Source organism: Anser anser, assembly GCF_964211835.1.
Source record: "Anser anser genome assembly, chromosome: 8".
NCBI classification, from domain to species: domain Eukaryota; kingdom Metazoa; phylum Chordata; class Aves; order Anseriformes; family Anatidae; genus Anser; species Anser anser.
The window spans coordinates 12595630-12617867 of record NC_139728.1 but is presented as its reverse complement, the minus strand read 5'-3'; the positions used below and the strand labels follow the sequence as shown (position 1 = coordinate 12617867).

At 44.0% G+C, this 22238-nt stretch overlaps 1 protein-coding gene across 7 annotated transcripts; it reads right to left on the bottom strand.

The window, feature by feature from the left end:
* Positions 1-1631: 1631 nt before the first annotated feature.
* NPL (N-acetylneuraminate pyruvate lyase) lies at positions 1632-18927 on the bottom strand. Of its 7 annotated transcripts, none has more exons than XM_083846204.1 (12): positions 13217-18927; positions 12207-12275; positions 10809-10851; positions 9613-9700; positions 8783-8840; positions 8614-8689; positions 6983-7075; positions 6092-6240; positions 5849-5895; positions 4834-4918; positions 3965-4004; positions 1632-2789 (listed from the first exon to the last, which is right to left on the bottom strand). In XM_083846204.1, the coding sequence occupies exons 1-12, from the start codon at positions 13247-13249 to the stop codon at positions 2638-2640; spliced, it is 933 nt and encodes a 310-aa protein (XP_083702330.1). In that variant the 5' UTR covers positions 13250-18927; the 3' UTR covers positions 1632-2637. The 7 variants fall into 7 exon arrangements, with proteins under 7 accessions (XP_083702330.1, XP_083702328.1, XP_083702326.1 ...); XM_083846202.1 differs by having other exon boundaries at positions 10778-10851; positions 13217-17430; XM_083846200.1 differs by lacking the exon at positions 13217-18927 and adding an exon at positions 12698-13185 and having other exon boundaries at positions 12207-12279.
* Positions 18928-22238: the final 3311 nt, after the last annotated feature.

Here is a 22238-nt window from a genome sequence, read left to right as displayed (position 1 = left end):
GATGCACAGCACTGCAATCAAACACTAGCCTTTGGGATGAAGAAAGAGAGGTTTACACCAAAAGCAGGAATTTTGTCCCTCTTCATTTCATTTACCCGAACCAAGTGACAAGGTCTCAAACATCGTTCTTTGTGGAACTGCCTGTGACAACATAGTTAAAGCCTCCCACCTGAACCTGTAAATAAAAAGAGACTTGCTGCACATACAAGTTAAAGTGTCTCAAAAATCAGTAATTAATACAGAAATACTAAATGTGACTTGCTAATAAGTACAGAAGAAATATTAACAAGCATTATTACATATCATTGTACATACCTACAGCTATCTACACAGATATACATACACGTTCCCATAGGTTTTGAACATATAGCTTGTGGCCAGAAAATACTTTATACCTACTAAAGAAAACGCCTGCAGTCCATTCCCAGGGAGTGTGAGTGTTTCCCGAAACCTTGTTGAAGAAAATGAATCAGTGCCGGGAAGGATACCGCCGAAACACAGCAGCGACCTTTGCACGGCTTCACCTTCCTCGGCCTTAACCCCAAAGCCCCAGACGAAAACACCAGGAGCGAGCTTGTGCGTCCTCTGCTGTTGTTCCTCGTGATTACAGCGAGCAAGGCTCTCAGAAACTCGGAGCCATGCTTTCGAGCAGCAGCCTTACGCCCTGGAAGCTTGACTGAGAGGCTGCTACAAAACTTGAGCACAGGAAGCTTATTCAAAATTCAGACCAACCAGACATTTTCTACCTGTTTTTCTGCGACCACTGCCCCTCATTTTAAATAGTTATCTTCTTCCCTTTTACGTCCGTAGTCAGCAACTCCATTTCCTCTCAGCTTCACACGGATAGATCGCTTATGCACTTCTGACTTCTGCTCTTTGCTCTGCTATGTATACAGTTTTTAACTAAAATACAATTTTTGCTTCTGAAAAAAAAAAAAAGAAAAACACCCTCAAAACAGGCAGATTTGCAACAGTCCGGCCAGCCTCAACCACCGTTTTGTACAACAGCATTACCACTAGATTGCATCCATCCTTTGGCGCTGCCACGCGGGCAGCTAACACTCATTTCCTCACCACCAAACACGCTTTTCTGGGATTCTGCTTAAGAGGTTCCAAATAATGGGTTTTGACTTCCAGCACTAACAGTTTGCCAGAAAAATGATAACACCAATGAAACTGGTTTTACAACCATTGTCCCATATCATGAAAATTAATAAAAGGGAATGTTTTAGGAAGCGCTCTCCATCCATCTGTTAAGTGTCTGTGAGTAGTCACTAGTCCTCAACACACAAAATACCGAATGGTTCAACAAGGTAAGCGTGCACACAGCCTCCTCTGGAATAACGTGCAATCTCAGCCCCAGTACCTTAAGCCTGCCTTAGTATCACTGTGCTGCCCAGATTTGTTATTGGGTTTTTGGTGGGGAAGATGAAGGAGGAGGAAGGGTACAATGACGGACTCAATGCTCAGTGCAAATCTGGTATTTCTTACAACTACCCTGCTGTACAAGTACCTCGCACCAGGAGTTAGCTCCTTCCCAAAGCCAACCTGAATTCCAAGCCCTCTGCTGCCACATTCATGACTCCTGGAGCCAAGAACAGAGCAGTATCGTAACAGCACACACACCAGTTGCCAATCCAACAGATTTTTTTAATACATTTCAGCACAAGTTCAGCATATGGCCATAGTTCTTTACAGCTGATTTTTTACACTAAGAGCTTTTTGCCAGGCTACTTTCCCCTGACAAAGTAGATCAGCGCACTTTGCACTCACAGGCAAGAAGCAGGGATGTTCTGGCTGTCACACAGCCAAGCTTGCAGCCAGCTGGGTGTCTCCAGGCGCCCTCTGAGCACCGAGCTGCCCACACCGAGGTGCCACGGGTCAGAGCAGGGTCTCCCCAGGCATCCCACTCACTGCCAGCTGCAAGCACCAGGCGGCCACCCCACTGCATCACCCTGTGCCTCCCAGCAGCGCCTGGGCAGCAGGAGGGAGAAGCAGGAGCAGCGTGGGGCTGAGGGACACAAGGTGGCAGGGCCACTGCTGTGCTGCGAGGAAAAGGCTGCAGTGACACCCACTCATTAGAGAGCCAAGGGCTGTTAGAAAAGTCTTGTTTTAAATCTTGCATTAAGTGAAGGCGTGCAAAGGCAACGAGAGGAGGAACAATCGGTGTCCCAATGACCTTGTGACAAACAATGAAACACCAGCCTGAGCAAGCAGATGTTTAAAAGAGCAGTGTTTAAAACAGAGTAGTGTTTAAAAACACACTAGTGCTGAAGATGCTCAGGAAGGGAAGACAAAACATGGTCTAAGTGGAGGGAGGTACAGACAGACCTTCCTCCTTCTGAGAAAAAAGGAGTCAGGATCCCTCCACTGGAGAAACTAGCTTTTTTATTTTTTTATATATATATTTTTTTTTGAAGACACCAGCCGGTCCTGGGCAATGCAGAGCTCCAGGGCAGCACAGCAGAGTTACACAAGAAGGCAGCTACGCATGTGCCAGCTGCGCCAGGATGAGGCTCAGGCACGCTGCCAACTCCCTGAAAGAAATTACAGCCAAACCATCTCCTGGGGAATGTGCCGAGTGATGGTGAATCCCAGAAAAGGAGCCTCTACTTCCAGACCGAAAAGGGAGTGAAGTCAGTCACCATCAGGCCACGCGATGCTATCCAGCTTGGCTTTGGCCTTGGCAATGAACTCCTCAGAGGCATTAACAAGCGGAGGCCGGGGAGGTCCCATGGGGATGCCAGAAACAAAAGTCATTACAGCTTTCGTCTGTGCAACACCAAAACCTGGGCAGATGAAAGCAAAAATCAGGTCACTTACAGATCATTTCACTCAAACCAGTCTCTATGTAGGTATCGAAAAAGCAGGAGCATACAGTGTGACCTGCCATCATCCAGGCTTTAAGCGCTTCTCGGAAGTGAGAACAGTGCAATGAAGAAGAGATGATCATGTTTGCAGGCGGGAAAGACATTACAGTGAAAATTATGCCTACTTATTACACTTGTTTATTTAATATACTGATACTACTATTGTTTCCCTTCTACATATAGAGGGGCAAAGTATTTTCTCAGACATCCACTCTACTTTTTGCAACCCAACATTTGCAGCCTCATAGCTATCTCTGATGCAACCTACAGAGTACTCACACAGAATAAAGCCTTGGGAGTGGTAACATCCTGCCGGCGTGTGGCAGTGACACCAGGCACCTGCTTAAACCTCTACGGGAAACTTCAGGGGACCTACCTGTCCATATCTCAAGTCTTCTTATGCATCCCTGAGCACTTCCTCTGACTTTTAACCTGAAAGCTCAGCCAGATTCATCAGGGTTTATATACAATATGTATAGCAAAAGCATGTCAGACCATTCTATTCATTATGTGAAAACCATGAAACATCCCAGTCTCCCTCCAATACTCTGGCTTGGTTGCTTTAAATTGCTTTTTATATTACAACTTTGTTTTGTTTTTAAAAATCATTCCATTTCAGAATACTTTGGCCTTATACAGCCTGGAACAGGATTAATCTTTAATTACAGCAAGGAAGGAGAGACAAGTATCAGAGCCGTGTTATCCTACTTGGGCATCACCACTTCTGAAAAATGACTCTCCAGAAACGATGTTAAAACGGGCTTTTGGAGGCAGAAAATGAAAAAAAAAAAAAAAGGCAAAACAAACCAAACACAGAAATAGGATAAGAAAAAAGTAAAATCACAGAGAGTCACAGCTTTGAAGCTCTTTTTGCAGCAGAAGGAAGGAAGTGAGAGTGGGTTCTGTCAGGGATGCTTGGTCAGCTCCCTTTGAGCTCCCAGCTGCTATCAACTCAGGAAACTGCATAAGCAACAGTTTCTCATTGTGAAATCTTTCAGGAAGGAAATTCTGAGGGTACAGCAGTAGGAGAATTTCTGGAGCATTGAGTCTGCATTTTAAGATATAAGAAGGGACAAGGGCAGTGTATAACTTACCTAGTTTGATGACAAAGTTGAGAAATTCCCCAATGAGAAACTAGAATAGACAAACAGCAGCTTACTCACCCCTTCAAATTTTGAGATGTAAAAGCACCTAGAGCTATTATGATATTTACATTACATGCAATTGTTGCACAGCTTTAAGAAAAGCCCTTGGCCACCTAGCCAGCCTGTGTGAAATACTAACTCTACTCCAGTGGAATAGGGGAGGTAGGGGTGGCTATTAGAAAGCCATCAGTCTCAGTCTCATTACTAATGCTCAGGCTGTCTCTTGCTGCAAGCAGTCTGAGAATACTGGCAAGTCTCATAACAGGCTCTAAAGATTTTAAATCTGAATAGATCAGATGTCCTTTAGACGTTCATCTTGCAGTCATTTCTATTTTAAGGCAAAAGAAGGATGCATCAAATGTCCCAACGGGCCATTAAAACACTGAGTATAGTTTGTACACTGATTGCTCAGAACTCCTCAAAAACCTTCAAGCAGCCCAAGACCAGGAGGGGTCAGAGCTGAGCTGATTTGGGACAGCTTTCTGCATTACCTCATGTAAGCTATCACCGGAATATTCCTAGCCAAGGGGCTTGGCCACTGTGGACTTGTTCAAAGAAAAAGGCCAGGCCATTGCCTGCTCTGCATAGATGAGATCTAAGTGTTGAAGGATAAGTAAAGAAGTCATGGTTAAAAGTAAGTCAGTAAGGACTCGTCAAAATGCAAGGAGAGGTGAATAATAAGCAGAGGGTTGGAACTGAAAGAAATTTACTTTAACAAAGGTATCTCAGTGTATGGGTGACAAAACCACATAGAAAAAAGCACTCCCAGCATAGTTAAAGGAGAAAGAATCCTAGTAGGGACAGCAAAAATACTGTACCTGATACTTTTGTGCTAATGCATGGTCTGGCTTTGCAAAAGCTTGCAACATCAGATTGGTTTTTCTACCCAAATAGTTGTATGTGCTGCCAAAGACAAACAAACAAACCAATTAGTAAATGCAAAGGGGGAGCTTAGCACCACTGAAACAAAGTAGCCATAAGCATTCCCTATTGACATTATCAGAATGCCATTGTTACCTTCCTGCAGTCTATGAATGGTTAATAGTCAAGCATCAGAAGTATGAAAGCCCTATGGAAGAGTTTAAGAGATCAGATTTCTCTCCCCAGTTCTTTCCAAACAGGATTATTTTTCAAAATTACAAATAAAAAGAAATAATTGGGCAATACTGAAGTTCAGCATACTAACTGTACTAAGTTCAGAATACAAACTTTCCAGTTATTTGTTCTTTTAATGGATCATCTACTAAAAGCTAAGGTGGCATGCAGGAATTCATTTAAGCAACCTCAAAGCCTAGTACAAGGGGCAGAAGTCAAATCAGAAAAAGTCAGCAAGCATTGTTGCAGAGCCCATTTCCTCACAGACTTCTCATGTGAACCAAAGTAAATCATTTTTACCTTTCTGGGTTTTGGTTCCTTATCCATATAGTGAAGATAAAAGTGATTTCCTACTTTGAAAAGTTGCCATGACCATAAAGAAATATGTTGAAACTTAAGGGTTGACTTAGTAGCATGGTTTAGTGGTGGACTTTAGTACTAGGTTAAAGGTTGGACAAGATGATCTTAGAGATCTTTTCCCACCTGAATGATTCTATGGTCAGCTTACAGACTGCAGTAATAATCACCTAAACTAACCCACTCTGAGGTCCCAGATGATACGGCAGTCCCAACATTAGCACTGGAGCTAGCTTGGCTGTCTGTTCTGTACTGTGCAGCTTTACCCCAGAGAATCCCCCAGGTCCGTGACAGGACAGTCACAGAACTGCCGTGCAGACAGTGGAAGACACACCAGTAAGGTGTGTGTGGGAGGGGGACAGGAGTCCAAGACGTACTGACCTTCCAACTGCTCCGTTTGCCCCTACTGCCAGTGCACCCAACAGTTGCTAGTTTGGCATGTGGGGAGAAAGAGAACATTTTTACTTCATTTAACAAAAGAAAGAGGGAAAAAAAAAGGGGGGGGGGGGGGGGGGGGAAGGCATAGCAAAACTATCTGGCACTGAATGTCCAGGATTATTTTTTTCCTCAAGGCTGAAGCAAGAGAATGCCTTAGAAGAAGTACTTTAAAGGGGAGCCTCTTACCTCATCCACCCCATAGAGAAATGCAAACTGTTCGCTCTCATTCTTGTTTATACACTGTGCAAGGTCCAAGAGGTCTGTGTCACTAAACTTCACACCCTGGAAGGTGGGGATCTGCTCTCTTATTCCATCCAGCAACTCTTCAACACGAACTGCGCATAACAGCAACCTCACATGAAGAAACACATCCCTGCTCTGGGAGATTTCCTTGTTTCCTCCCCAAGTGGTAGACTTAATATTTACAAGTTAATCACTTTTGGCCTAAGCTTGGTAAACTATATAGTTCTAAACCGAGCCATCAGACAACTTCAGTGTCATTACTTCCCGAAGTTACAAAACAGGTATTTTCTCTGAAACATTCCTTTTGCCAGATCAGAAATAAAAACCCTGGATAAGTGAAAATTGAGCAACGAACTGGCAACAAAGAATAAATATAAATTCATACAGCCAGAAACACCACATAACCTGATGCCTAGGGCAAACAACTTACGATCTGTATTCTATTCCTTATTCCTCTGCTAAATATTAAGGCTCAGGTTTCACATGAAATGTACTAATGAACATGACAATGCACTGAGAGGATACCAAGAGAAATGGTGTTCACTGTCTTGCAAAAACTGGGATCTAACTGTGGTTACCCAGGGCAATTATCTATCCTTGCCCACACTAATTGCAAAGCCATAGTCAGCATCACCTCCTCCATTCCGGGTGTCACAAAATCAGCAGCAGTGACCTTTTCCGGTGTAGAAGAATTCAACTTCTTCAGTTTCCAGTCTTGGATTCACCTCCCATTTTGGGGCAGGATGCCAAGCAGCAGCCCTGTACTGCTGGCAGACCAGTCACCCCAGCTGCTGGGGTTCCTCAGGGGCTCAGGAAGAGCTAAGAAGTACTTACTCTTTACACCCGTCAGAGGAGGAATGTGATAGTAATAAAATGGAACCCCAGAGGCTTCAGATGCAACTTTCTGTAAGAAAGCAACCAGTTCATCTGGAAGAAAACAACCAAGCACCCTGTAAGACAAGGAGACTAGCCGCAGTGAAAGAGTTCAGATGCACAGCAGACAGGGTCTGGGGACAGGCCATCCACAGCTCGCATACCCTGCACAGCCAATAATATAAAAACCTGCACACATCACAAAAATCAACCGTAACAGAACTCAGTGGAAGACCCTAGGCAAGGCAAAGGTGTTTATTTCAAACCAAACTGATTTCAGTAACTCACACTCATTCTCTTACAGAAATACATACTCTCACACATCCAAACTTCAGGACTTCAAACACCAGACCAAGTGGTCTCTCCCACTTGTGCACAACACAGAGGACAAGGGATGAAGTTCACATCCACCTCACTGGGGTTCTGCTCAACTGGTGATAGCAAACAGGCCCCTCAACAACTTTTTTTGCACCATTTTAGGAATCAGAGTTATTACAGTTTACGTTCTTCCCGAGAATCTTTTCATTGCATCATACATAAACCTTAGGCAATCTTTGCATTGGCCTAGCAGGAAGAATAAAGTCAAAGAGCCATGTGCTGAAACCTTGCTGTCATCCTACTACAATCACAGCAAAGACCTTCTGCTAATCTTTGTGCTGTTCCTCTGTGCTTACCAGTTTGATTGCCACTGATTGTGTCCTTGGCTATCAATTCCAGCCATCCTGGCAATCCACTCCTGTTTCTTCTGGTGCTTTCATATAAACGATTCCATTCATAATTAATCCAGACAAAATTTAACATTTCTATTACAAATCTTCACATCATGTGGTTCTTTTACATTACGTTCATCATGTTGAAAGCAAAACCACTCAATTTGTAAGTTTTGAGGTAACCTTAGGTGCACAGAACCAAGAGATGGATAACGCTGCTAGGGGCAGAGGTATGCCACAAAGTCACAAACATCACCTCAATAACAAGGGCCACTGCTGTATCAACAGCTTATTGAGTTGGTCAGTGTCCACCAAGGGCCAGCACAGAACTGACTGCTTTCTAGAGCAGCCCAGATCAAGCCCAAACTCAGTGCTCTATTTTAAGACAGCAGGGTAGTTAACTACTCTTTCAATGAGCAACTCCTCTTTTCACAACACGCTAACAAAATGTATCCCAAATGACATCCTTCACACTTTCTATTGTGAGACTTCTTGAAGACCATCCTTGAAAAACAACATTCTCCTTTTAGGTTTTGTTTTCTCATGGTGCCAGACATGGCACAGGTGTACAAATATTACCACCAGAATATTTTCCAAAGAAGGAAGAGAGCACATGAGAGAGCTATGATAAAGGATTACTGCACAGCTGAAGTGCCCACCCTTTCAGAATATCCTTCACGATGTGGAATTTGGAAGAGAAATCTTGTAAGCAGCTGGAAACTCCTCTATTTCTCAGAGGAAAGCCACGCTTCCTCCACAAGGAGCAGTATTATCATCACTGGTCCTCAGAGTTCTTGAGCTCTCTTTTGCCAAAAAATGCTGCTAGTGGCTTGAGGGCAATAGAACAGGGCCTCAGGAGGTCTGGCAATCACATCTACTCACCTTTGTTTGTGGGTTTGAAGAAGAAGGGGGCTATTACAGCAATACCACTAGCACCTATGGCTGCTGCGTGTCTTGCCTATGAAAGAGAGAACAGAAAACACCTGAAGGTACATCTGCTTTTTTTTACTTATTACACACATAGTGAAAAGGAATTGTATCATATACACACCAGGTCTTGGGACTCTGGTAGACTTAGTGCTCCCACATGAACGATCACATGATCTAGTCTGCACAAGAACAAATTCAGAAGGTTTTAGTGATGGTGAAAAATATCAGTCTGCCTAAATGAATCAGTTCAGACCAGGAAGCCACAGAACAAGAACTTCACTGGGCTAAATTAAAAGACAGCAGCACCTTTGCCTGCCTGATCCTGCCAAGAGTATTTTCCAGGTTCCAGTCCATCAGTCCTGTTTCTGTGTTTCACCTTTAGATCCACACAGACCGTAAGCCTTCACATCAGTTTATTGCTCACTATCTCCCTCCTACTCCAAAACACCTCCTTCTCTCCACATCTTCTGGCAGCAACTAAGGAGAAGGCAGAGGCAAGTGATAGAAAGACTACAATAGGTGCAGGAGACAGAGACTTGCACTTAGACACATGGCTGAAGATACAGGTTGAGTTCCTTCTTTTGCCGCTGACTTTGCACACTTTACACCACAGCTTCCCCCATACCAAATAATTTAATGAATATATTAAAAGGTTAAGAAATGCTCACAGGGCTTTAAATAGCCCTTTCTTTCCCTCCATCCTTCAGTGTACCGAAGAGGAGCACTCTTACAAGCTCCCCAAGGAGTAGGAATGGATACCAGCTAACTGGCAGCGACAAAAAAGCAGGCTTCTGTGGTAAAGGAGCTGGGGAATAAAGCCCAACAACAAAATACACAAAGGAAAAAAAAAAGCTATCATCAAACGTTTTTTTTCCTGGCTATACATGTCTTAAGCAAGCCTATATAATGACATGAGATTTAGAATTCCCCTGTTTCCTCTCAGCTACTCACTTGTCTTTTCCTTGGCGCACCCATTCTTCTGCCAACTGCTTCCTCTCCTGGATGCTAAGGGACAGGCCTTCTCCTGTGGTGCCATTCACTGTTTCAACACAATACAACACAGTTGCTGAGGCCTGGCCTACAGGCATTGCTTTTCCTGAAGGCAAGTACTGACAATTTTGATTAAATTAAGCAGAATTATATTTCCTCCAATTCATTTTAAGATAACAGTGGTCCGCACCAGCATCTGCAAGGGGATTACAGCGTTATCATCGCTAAATGCTTGCATCCAAAACCTGGGTGTTTCAGCTGCTGAAACTGCTAAACTGTTAAACCTTCTTCCCCCAGCAATGAGACAAGTGCACAAAGGGACAAGCAGCTAGCCAGGTAGAGGGACTGTCATTTCTCCACTCCAAGGAAAAAGTCTGAAATTTGGTGAGTGGAACCGTGTATCTGAGGCTAAAGCACCTCTTGAACAGAAGGAAATGTCAGTATGCTCAGTCACAAAACAACAGATTAAACAGACAGCTGAAGTCACTAGCACGCTCCATTTTTCATTCTGCCACTCCAACTGAAATTTCAAACAGAAATCTCAGCACTGGCTTCAGCTTACTAAAGTACACCAGGCTGTGAACAGATGTGGTTTAGCAGATGCTGTATTATCTATCCAGCCACCCCTAAGCCCTGGCAGCAGCCCCTTAGATGGAGGCAGAAGAGAAGGATGAAAGCAGTGACCACTCCGCTATCACCCAGTGCATCAGAGGGCTCCTTAGAGAAGCTCACTTGGCTTTGATGAGCCCATCGGATTCTCTGAAATGCTGAGCGGATGTTATTTAAGTCAGATGATTATATCCTGCTTGGTCAACGGGAAGAATCATTCAATTGAGTCTTGTCTGCCAGCAGAGCATTATCCATTCATTGCTTCATCCAGTCACTGTATGAAGGCAACACTTATTTTACCCCGCACAGAAATGGTGCGTAGGCAAAAGCAGATCTCTTAAGTATTGCTTACACTCTTTCCACTGATGAATATAAACATCACTGATGATCCCATATCCACAGTCCCTCCCATTACAGCTCTTATCAGGCAAGATATCATAGGTTTGCCATACAGGCAAAAGGGACATAACACAGTTTCTGTGGAAAAAAACAAAACAAAACAAAACAAAAAACTTACCAAAGATGTTCTTCACATTCTGCTCGCTTACCAGATAATCCACATATTGGCGAATCACTGAAAGATTGACTTGTCTGAAATGAAAGGAACCGCAGCAACCTTAGGAGCCTCAGCAACTGTAAGTCTCTATTCACAGAAATTTTAAACTTAGAGATTCAGTAATCAAAAATAAAGACATGTATTTCTGACGTCTTGGATTTGTACACACACAAATACCCCAAGGTATGACACCTTCAGCATGTGTTACATTCCACAATAAATTAGGCAAACTCAAACCTTTTGGACTGTTAGGGGAACCAAGAGTTCCTTGAGACCACAAATATATTTGTGCACATGCTGGCAAACAGTTAAACTATACTTGTAACTGCTGGACACAGACTGTTTAATGGTGTCTGTTGCATGTGACTTTGACCTCTTTCTCTCTCTCTCTCTCATTAAAAAATGAGGAAAGCAACAGACTTCCCTGACAAACAACGGGAACTGAATTCTAGATTTATTTCCTCTCCAGAGCAAATTTATTTTGTTTATCAGTGTGTAATATTCCTTTGCTGTCTCCATACATTTCTACTCTCCACATACCATGTTGCAATAAATTCAAGTAGTAATAACAAATGAAATCAGAAACAAGTTTCCTTTAAATTAAGGAACTAAGCAGTGATTGCAATGCAAATGAGTTCCCTTACTGTGATAGTACCCTGCTTTACAGTATTTTTCAAAAGTAAAGGCTTATATTCAGAATGTATTAGCAACTCTCAACCTTCTCCCTCAGAAACACAAACGGATCTTGACAAGTCAGAGAAGCTCAGGGTCCTTTCCTGATTCCAAACAAGTCTATCTTGCAACATCAAAACACAGTAAGGACGCATCTGTTTATCATCATTTCTTTGAGGAAGGCAGAATTTCAGCTCTTGATTTGATGTTATTTTTGGAACTGTGCAATCCTTGCAATATTTTCTTCCAGTTTAAACTAATTCTGTGCACACATGTATACACTTATAAGCTTGCATGAGATAGCCAGGGGTAAGAAAAGGGTAAACGGACATCAGATGTAAACAATTATTGCCCAGTTCACAAGAGCTCTTCTAATCAGGACTGTGATTTGCCTTAAGTTTGAAAATACTCTATTCATGCGACCTTACTGTGATTTAATTTGCATCTACCAAAACAATAGAAAAGCGGGTGAAAGACCGATCCAAACTCTCCAAACCCTGACCTACAGCACTTGCTGGGGAACAGGAGGACACAGAGGCTAGGGGAACCTGGAGAGCAGTTTCTCACCTAGAAGTTTCCTCCCTCATCAGAGATCTGATTTAAAAACCCACCAGATCTGATCTGTTCCCAGTAAAAAAGGAGGAGAGCGGTGTTTTCAGGGAACAGTCGACAGAGCAATTTGACAACGCTCCACGCCGTGACGCGAGGTAACGCTTACCCATCGGGAGTCATGGGAGTGATGGTAGCTGCCACGAGACCCTCGAGCTTCTTTCCGGGTGTCATTGAGCTGTTTGAAAAAGACAGAGATAAAAGTGATTCCCACCTTTAAGCTTTGTTTCAACTTACTTCAGTTAACAACAAAACTGGACAGGCAAAGTTCAGAAAAAGTGGACTTCACGAGGGCATTATTTTGGGCTGAGAACAGCACTTGGAGACAATTTTAACAGCTTGCTGCAGGCGGCACCATCCCAGGAGAGGAACGGGCGCAATAAGTGCTGCTGCAATTCGGACATCTATCTTCCTTCCCGACATACAGATTACGCTCTGCCGTATGCCCGGCAGTGAATAAACAGCTCGCAGCGAGCCCACAGCGACCCCGCGGGCCGGCGGCCTGCAGCGGGGCGGGCTGAGGGCCGAGCGGGGCCCGCGCCCAGGCCGCCCCCAGAGCCCCCGAGGCCGCTCGGCTACCCCCGGCTCCCTTCCCCTCCTCTCCCCTCACCTCCCCGGCGGCTCCGCGGCGGCAGTGGGGGGGGCCCCGCTCCGCTCCGCCTCAGCCCGCCCCGCCGCGGGGCCGGGCCTGCCGCCGGGAGGCAGAGGCCGCAGGCTGCACCCCCCCGAGCTGGGGGCGGCCGGGGCGGGGTGGGGAGATTCGGGGCGGATTTCTTCTGAAATACCAAAGTGCAATCGCATGGCATTCAGCGAGGGGCTGCACTTCGGTCACAACAGCCCCACGCAACAGCGCAGGGTTGGGGCGGGGAAGTTGCCCGGTAGAAAAGGACGAGGCGGTGGTGGTCAACAGGCGGCTGGCCATGAGCCAGGCGGCCAAGGGGGCCGAGGGCAGCCTGGCTTGTATCAGGAATAGCATGGCCGGCACGGTCGGGAAGCGATTGCCCCTGTGTTCTTGGGCAGTGAGCCCACACCTCGAGCCCTGTGTGCAGTTTTGAGCCCCTCTCTACCAGAAGGACAGAAAACCAGAGTTGGGAGGACTGAGGGAACTGGGCTGCTTACTCTGGAGCAGAAGAGACCGAGGGAAGACCACATCGTGCTCTGCAACTCCCTGACAGGAGGCTGCAGTGAGGAGGGTGTCGGTCTCGTGCCATGGCTTAGATTAGATGTGGAGAAGAAACTTCTTCACAGAAGGGGTGGTTAGGCACTGGAACAGGCTGCCCAGGGCAGCGGTGGAGTCGCTTACCCTGGAGTTACTGAGACATGTCAATGTATCACATGGTGACATGGTTTAATGGTGGCCTGGGTAGCATTAGGTGATGGTTGGACTCGATCTTATGGGTCTTCTCCAACCTAAATAATTCCACGAGTTATGGCACAGAACAAACAAGCAGAAGACAATGGCTAATGGGCTAATAAAACCGCTGCCCACACACAGCCCATGTGGCTTTTGTTTTCTTCTCCCACATGTGGTTTTGCCAGATGTGTAGCACATGCAGAGCAGTCTGGGTCCCATGGAGAAATGAAGCTCCTGCACAGCACAACACTCCCCATCCTTCCTGGGGAAAATCATCTGGGTTTTCTACACCTGTTTCTCATTCCTAGAGCAGGTGCAGGGAAACATTCTACCTTCAGCATGCACTTCCAGATCTTCCATTATAACGCGTTTTCTGACTGTCTAGTATCTACAAAACAATCCCCTGTTGTTGTATGCTCTGGGAGCACATTTTTCATGTAGTCACATAATAATCTCAGAGGTTGGGATTCTGGTATTCCTCCTCCATTCCAAAATATGCACACTGTGGGCTATTCACACTGTGATCACTTTCTCTGGGATTTGGCTTCACTAGCAGGTTCTCACAAAGCACATGTATTTTTCCTTTCTTTGAGGCTCTGAGAAGAGCCTTTCTCATTCTTCCAGACATCCCCTCTTCTCTATGCTCTTTCCATCCATATGGGTAATGTGGAATCTCTTTCTCCAGACTGAACCATCCCAGCTCCATCAGCCTCTCCTTGTAATAGATTCTCCAACTCCATAACCATCTTCAAGGCTCTTCAGGGGATTGGCTCTAGTAAGTCCATGTCCTCCTTGCAACAGAGAAGCCCAGCGCCAGCTGTGTCTCTCCTGTGCTGACCAGAGGGGAAGGATTGCCTCCCCCTCAACCTGCTGGCAAAGCACTGCCTTAATGCAGAGCAGGATACTGCTGGCTCATGTTCAGCTTGTCCAGCAGGACCCCCAAGTCCTCTCCTGCCAAGCTGCTTTCCACCTGGTGAGCCCCCAGCAAGCACTCGGTTGAACTCCATGAGGTTCTTGTCAGCCCAGGTCTCCAGCCTGCCCAGGTCCCTCTGGATGCCCGCACAGCCACCTGGTCTGCCAACCTCTCTTCCCAGCTTTGTGTTTTCATCTGCAGACTTGTTGAGGGTGCTGTCTTACCCATCATCTGGGTCACTACTGAAGAGCTTAAGCAGTATTTGCCCCAGAACAGTATCTCTAGAAAGGTTCAGAGGCAGTTCAGTGCAGCATAGAGACATTTAGAGGAAGTTTTGAAGATTTTTTGAGTATATTAACAGAATTTTAGAGCTACTTAGTGCTGCTGGCAAAACCTGGCCACATAAGCCCAATGTATTGACAGCACATGAAAGTTTTACAATGGGTTGAAGTGGATTTGAGACAAGGAAGAAGATAAAGGATGGTGATTCCTAGGTCTTAGCTAGCACAATTGTATGTTAACGACCCAAAGATAAGGGAACAAAAGACTGTATGAGTAGGTAATGGAACCAGCAAGAACTAGCTTGACTGCTGAAGTCTGTCAAAGACAGGAAGGCCAGAAGATAAGCAGCGAGGAAGACTTCTGGCCTTCAACAAAAGACCACCAGAGTACGCCTGATGACCGACCACCCAAGGACACCAGTACGCACACAAATAGAGACGGAACCTATGTTAATGATTCTTCGGAGACCTGATGAATATACAAGAGACTTACGGGAAATTAAATGAATATGTATTTGTCCCAATAATATGAGCACACTGCCAGTAACCGTTGGGGCACAAGTTAGGTGGAGCTATCCCCCTTGTGTCCGGCGTGTGTGCACAGCGCCGAATAAACATACCTGCTTTATAACTATTCCGAGGTTGTAGAGTCTGTTTTCCACAATTCAGATTAGACCTGCTTAGAACAGTTTGTAGGAGTTACAGATTGGTCTAGAGGGATTTTAGAGCTGCTTAGTGCACTTCAGAGGAATTTTAGAGCTGCATAAGAGTTTAGAATTGCATAGTAGAGATTTAAAGATATTTTAGGAGTATTTAAAGTTATATTATTGCTGCTTACAGCAAGACACAGGAGCTTTAGTTTAGAGGAGCTCTGGCCGTTTTAGAAGAGGTACAGGAGTTTTCAGTTGTTTAGAGTACTTTACAGGAGTTTCTGCACACTTTACAAGACGTTAGAAACATCGAATGGTTTGGCTTGGAAGGGACCTTAAAGCTAGTCCAACCCCCCCACCATGTCAGGGATCTTTCACTAGGTAGGTTTAGAGCTGCTAACAGGTTATAGACGTGTTAGATCAGTTCAGACAGGCTTGGAGCTTCTCCGCACTCATCAGCATGATCGAGTTTTAAAGGCTCAAAGAGAGGTTTTAGCATTGTTTCTCTAAAAAACAGTTTCAAAACTGCAGAAGAGTTTTAGAGCAGTTGCATGGAGATAGAGAGGGTTTTGAGACCTATTTTGTGGTATTTTAGTATTGCTCAAAGCAGTGTAAAGGAGCTTAGATGAGATTAGTGCTGTTTTCAGAGTGGTAAAGTGGAGGTTTTGGAGTTTATAGCTGCTCACCCTTGTTTATAGCTGATTCTAAAACCGTGTGAAGAAGTCTAGGCTGGTTTAGAGGTGCTCTAGAGTGTTTTAGAACCGGTTAAATGATTTTTTAAAGTTGTCTGTATCAATTAAGGGGTGTAATACAGCTCTTTAAGAGCCTACATTGCATAGCTCTCTAGTGCTATTTCAGAGGGGTTTAGAGCACCTCAAAACATCTTCAAGCCGTTTTAGAGGTTTTTGGTGGGGTTGTAGAGTCCCAAATGAAATTCAGAGGTTTTCAGATCAATATAGAGGAATTCTAGATAAGATCAGATGAACCTGAAAGCTCCTTGGAGGAAGTTTAGAAGGATGTTAGTGCAGTTCAGAGGACCACAGCACTCTTTAAGGGGCTATTACAGTTCCTCAGAACCTCTTGGAGTGCTTTTGAGGAGTTTTAGAGGAACTTGAGAAGATTTTGAGATCTTTAGAGCTGTTTACAAGAAGTTTTAAGGCATCTTAAAGGTGGTAATAAATCTTTTGAGATATTCAGAGCTATTTAGTGGCTGTTTATAGCTGATTAGAAGAGTTTTAGAGTGGTTTAGAGACCATTTAGAGTTGTGTAAATTACATCTGTTTTGAAGCAATGGCCTCACTGTGGCAATATGGAGGTCCTTACTGCTCCTCAGAGCTGATTAGAGGACTTTTAGAGCAATTTAGAAGTGATATATACTGGTTTAGAGCTGCCTAGAGGGGGTTAAAGTCTTACAGTAATCTTACAGTAGTTTGGGGACATTTTGAGAAATTTTGGAGTTGCCCTAGCCCATTACCTCCCCGGTTCTGAGCTGAGGTCTGTCAGCCCAGAGCCCAGCCCAGGGCTGGGACTGTCTTCCTGCATCTTTCAAAGCCACGGTGACTGTTTCGGACACCCCACACTGCCTCTGTCCCTCTTCCCCAGCCCTTGGGTGAGGGTTTGGTGTTTCAGGGCAGCCTTTGCTTATCTCAGAAGGAATGTAATTAAGAAAATGATGGTAAAGATTATAAGGCTCGCAGATATTTACACTGATAAAGCCCCTTGTAATTACCAGAAGACAAGAAAAAGAATGTGCTTTAGCCAAAGCTGATGTGCAAGTTATTTCACACTGGTTTGAATGACAGCATGGGTTCAGTTCAGCAGTACTATACAACACAGCAGATAATTACTAAACCTCCTCCAGGCACCAGCAAATAACCACCTGCACAGAGTGAGAATTCTCCCTGAAAATGCAAGAGTTTCACTAGGCTGAAACTCACACCCATGCTTTACTTTTCTCTGTCTTGTAAAATCCTGCCATCCCAATGCACCAGTTCAGGGTCCACTACAGAGCAATCAGCAGTGCCAGTGACATGTACGGGAGTACAGTGTCCTAAGGATGATGTTTCCCCTGAGGGAAAGAAGAAAGGAGTTTACTGTGGCCATTTAAAATACTTCCTCTCTTTTATACTCATTTTAAGTGTTTAATTTTTTTTTTTAATATGTAAAAACAAGTTTAGAAAGACTTAAATGGCTGTGGAAATTTATATTCAGGAAAATATAAATTCAGGGGAGAACCCAAAATTTGCATTGTAAATTTTGGGAAAGGCAGAAGAAAGGTTTAGGCTGTCTGCAGCTGCAGCATGCTGTGCAACGACCGGAAAAGTGTCTCCCCAGTTGCCACAGAAATAAGCAGGAAAGTGTTAGCAGTGCCAAAACTCAGAGGATAAGGACACCACCAACAAAAATCAATTGCTATTTTTTCCAAAGCAATTAGAGGAATAAAAGCATGGTTTTATAGATTTAAGCATTTTTTCTCTATGGGAAATAAACGAACATCAGTATCAAAAGCTTATCTAAATTACCCCATAAGGTAATTTCAAGTAGGGTAATTATAAACACGTAACAACCAGAGGTTTTGTGCCAAGAGGCTAAACTTGTCATGTGCCAACATAGCTGATTGACATGTCCATCAAAAGTGCCCCATTATTCAAATCACTGGTTTGCTAAGGTTGGTTAACTACTAAAGCCAAAGGTCATCTAAGTTTCCTCTGGAGTCCGTTAGGGTGGGGTATGTTTTGTTGTTGTCGCTCTGCTAACATTTCCAACATTTGCTACGCTGACTACAATTTACCACTCCTGTCCTTTACTTTTACTGTACCCACACCACAATTCTGTACACCTACACAGTCCTGACATCTGCATTTTCCCATTTCTCAAGCTATCATGTCTGCAGCTTTGTTTGGGCATAATTAAAATAGAGGTTTGCTTCCATTTCTCTTTGAAGCAAATAAATGTATCCAGATACAATTTTCCTTTAAAGACAATATACTTACTCAAGTCTATTTTTCGAACTAATAGGAAGTACGAAAGCCTAAATGATGGCAGAAATTCAAAAAGGTAACACCCATGAAAGTGAAGAAATTCGGTTAAATACCATTTGGCTGCTGATACTCATTTTGTCTTCTGACACTCAGAAATGCATCATCTGAGCAGCTGGCGTGATGTCATTATATGTAGAGCATTTACCTTGCTTTCTCTGCTCTGAATCTAAAGGTGCAGAAATTCTGAGCTCTCAGATTTTGAGTTTGAAACTGGTAAGTTGGATATCAGTACTGCCTGGAAGACCACCAGTTTAACTCTTCTAGAATTGAACATAACCTGGAAGATTTTCCTAATTTAGGACTTTCCTAATTTTCCTGACAGATATTCACTCGTGTGTCTGCTGCAGAATATGTTTGGCATGCCAAAGTATTACTAGATGTCAAGAAGAATAAACATTTAATATTACCAGAAACCGTTCAGAAATATATACTAGACAGTATTCGAGTGCAAAGCTTTAGAGGTAGAAAGAACTGTGACTATATAATGGTTCCATGTGTAAACTAAAGGCACTCTTTACAACCAAGATGGTTTGAGGGAGTAAAACTCACCTCTGAACACAAACAACAGTGCCATCTGCTGCAGGAAGCCACATCGGCTTATCTTATAAGGAGAGAGAGACCAGATTCTTAGAGAAAGCATCTCTGGAGGCTTGCATAATCTAAGTTAAAAAAAAAAAAAAAAAAGGCCCCCAAAAGCTCACCACTTTTTCGCATCTGTTTCAGAGAAAGTGAAAAACAGTATTTTAGGAGAGCATTTATTTAATACTTTCATGCTCTGGGCCTGTTTCCAGCAACTCTGGACATGTTCTCAGGTCCATGGCACTCCAAAGAGAAACCCTGGGATCTCTAGGGCAATTTCTGTATACCTTTATCTTTTTCTCAGACTCTTGGGGCTGTTCCCATCATCACTGACTTCAGCAGTCAGGAGCTTATCCCAGACCCCAAGCAGAGGAGCTGCCAGGTGATCTCACCCCATGCATCGTAAAGATGTGAGAAAGCTGAGAATGAGACGGAGGGGAGGGGAGGGAAGGCCAAACCAGGTGAAGAAGAGAAGGAAGAAGTCACCTTAAAGACTAGAAAGGTGCAGCAAAGAAAGAAAATGCAGAGCCGCTCAGTTCCTGCCCTTAAGGACCAGGCAACAAGCAGTTGCTTGAAGGACTGCTGGAAGATGCAGGTAGAGAAATGAGTCTTGCTGGAGCTGAAAGTGAATGCCTACCTTCGTCCAGAGAGCCTGTCTAGTGTGTGAGAGATAGAGGCTTTGGGCTGCCACCGTGGCTTTTAACTACTTCCTTCTCCTTATGGCTTGAGAGCAGTATTTGTTGTATGGATGGTTGGTGACTTCAAACACTGGACTTCAGGAAGAGGATTAATTTGTGTGGGAAGCTGAACTCACTTCATATCCTTCCAGCACTGAATGGGGACTGCAAGTTTTCTGTGGATTTGGATAATTATTAATGCTGGCTAAAGAAGTTTACTGGCTTAATTGCTTGTGGAGTTCAGCTGATAGCTAGATCCCTAAACAGATCCATATTAAAAATAACCCTTATTTTGGAAAGAATACAAGCGAATAAAGCAGAAAAAGCTTCCAATTTCTCCCTGGGCTCTTTCATGGCAGCCAGAAGGATTAATATAGGATTAATTCTTCAAACCTAGAATGATTCAGAAATGCGACCTTCAGCAAGAAAACCTTGGAAAATGCTAATGCAGCAGTGATCCGGAGTAGCGCTACATGTAGGATGCTTTTTATTTGGACAAAATGAGCCAGTTCCATGCAATCTCTGATGAAGTGAGCTACCAGCAAGGAGTCATTCATTTGGAAAGATTTTAGATTTTGCTCTCATTGAGAGCTGTTGTCTCACTCACACAAACTATCTTGATGTCAGCTCTTCAAGGTAGTAGGGAGATGTCTTAGCTTCGTGTGTCCCTTGAAATATACAAAAAGCACATGGACAAAATCCACAGAGGCTTCTCCAGAAAGCAAATGATTACTGGCTGAAGGACAATCAAATGGCAACAAATTGGCATGCTGACATAAAATATGTATGTTACAGCACAAGGGCTAAACAGCAGCTCGGTGGAGTTAGAGAGATTCCACTTCCTTGATTTGCAAGGGATAACATGGAGTCTACTTTAGTACGTTCGACTGCTTCTTAAAAGATGGTAGATTTGTCTTACTTCTATTTCCCTCCTGGAAGTGAAAATAAAAGAATTTGCTAGAAGATTTCTTCTTTCTTTAGAGCAAGAAGTTTATAGAGACTTGGGGTTTAACCCGGCTGGCAGCTCAGAACCGCACAGCCAATTGCTCACCCCCCCACCCCATCGCCCTATGTAGGTTGGGGGGGAGAATCAAAAAAAAGTGAAAGCCTGTGGGTTGAGATAAAGACAGATTATTAGGACAGAAAATAATAATAATAGTACTACTGACATGTACAAAACAAGTGATGCACAATGCAGTTGCTTGCCACCCACTGACCGATGCCCAGTCTAACCCTGAGCAGCCAGTCTCCCAGACCCCAGCCAGCCCCCCATATTAATTGTTCAGCATGACGTCAGATGGTATGGAATACCCCTTTGGCCAGTTGGGGTCAGCTGTCCTGGGTCTGTCCCCTCCCAGCTCCTGCTGCACCCCCAGCCTGCCCGCTGGCAGGACAGAGCGAGAAGCTGAAAAGTCCTTGGCTTAGTGTAGGCACTGCTCTGCAACAATTAAAACATCAGCATGGTATCAACATTATTTTTATCCTAAATCCCAAACACAGCACCCTACCAGCTACTAGGAGGAAAAATAACTCTATCCTAGCTGAAACCAGGAAACTTCCTTTAGGGAGATGAATTAGCAGAAAGACACAGATTATCTAACCACATGTAAAGACATCTTTGCTGTCCACACTATTATTTATAGTAAATATAAACATCACATGGTTTACTTCTCTGTTGTGAAGTAGGAGCTCCTGCATCATCTGCTGTTTGCAAAAGCAAATGCAATTTATACCCGAAGATTCTCATTTCTGTTAAACCAGAACCATTACCAAGAGCAAGGTTGATGCTGTGAGCTGCTTAGGCAAAAAAGCAAAATTGCCTGGAGCGTGTGCACAGCACACATTCTTCTCTGTCCCTTACATGCTGTTTTTTTCATATTAGAATACAGACTTGTCAGTTATAAGAACATAACTCAAAAATATCATTAAATGTACTGTAGCTTTTTCATGAGCTTCACGTCCAATACTGACACAAGAAGTCAGTGGAAAAGATTCATCCGTTTGTGCAAGCCATGTGTGCCTGCCTCTGCAAATACAGGTGACTTACAATGCCTTGCCTACATCTGACAGCCGCGGTTGTAATGTTGCCATAGAACAGACGTAAGCATTTTTGCTTTACAGCATGTTGTTTAAGGTATTGGTTGGGCTTGTTAATGGTAAGTGTAGGTAGAGTCTATAGAGAAGGAAAATGGAAATCTCAACTGGTTGTATCACAGGCTTGTTCTGATACTTACCCACCACGAGCTGCTAGCCTGAAACGCCGGTACCTAAGTACAAACTCACCAGTGCTCTGCACAGGAGTAGCTGCTCAAAATAGTGCAGTTACAGCTAGAAACTGCAAGCTTCTATAGTGCCTGTGAGCTTGCACTCTCATTTCTGCTTCTTTTGTTTACAACAGTACGAAAAAAATATTGCTTTGTCAGCTAATCTAGAGAATACTAGCCACATCCCCACATCCCATACATACTGCAGCTCCTCCTCCCCAGTTATATACGGTATGGGTGCATATATAGTTATGTACCAAACACACGGCCTCACGCCTGCCCTGCTGTCTCTTACAACTGTTGGCATGTCCTCACAGTGCATATGTGAAAAACAATGGAGTGTTGAAAAACAACCTCTGGGGAAACACTGATGATTGTTCTC

Bases quoted from the DNA above. Each gene is read 5' to 3' on its own strand.
- NPL (XM_083846198.1), bottom strand. From the start codon at position 12,903: ATGCCATGCGATTGCACTTTGGTATTTCAGAAGAAATCCGCCCCGAAT. The intron at 7,076-8,613 runs GTGAGTAGATGT...GTTTTCTTCCAG, and splicing joins CTTCAAACCCACAAACAAAG to ATGAACTGGTTGCTTTCTTA. The intron at 2,790-3,964 runs GTAAGTTATACA...TCATCTGCCCAG, and splicing joins CAACTTTGTCATCAAACTAG to GTTTTGGTGTTGCACAGACG.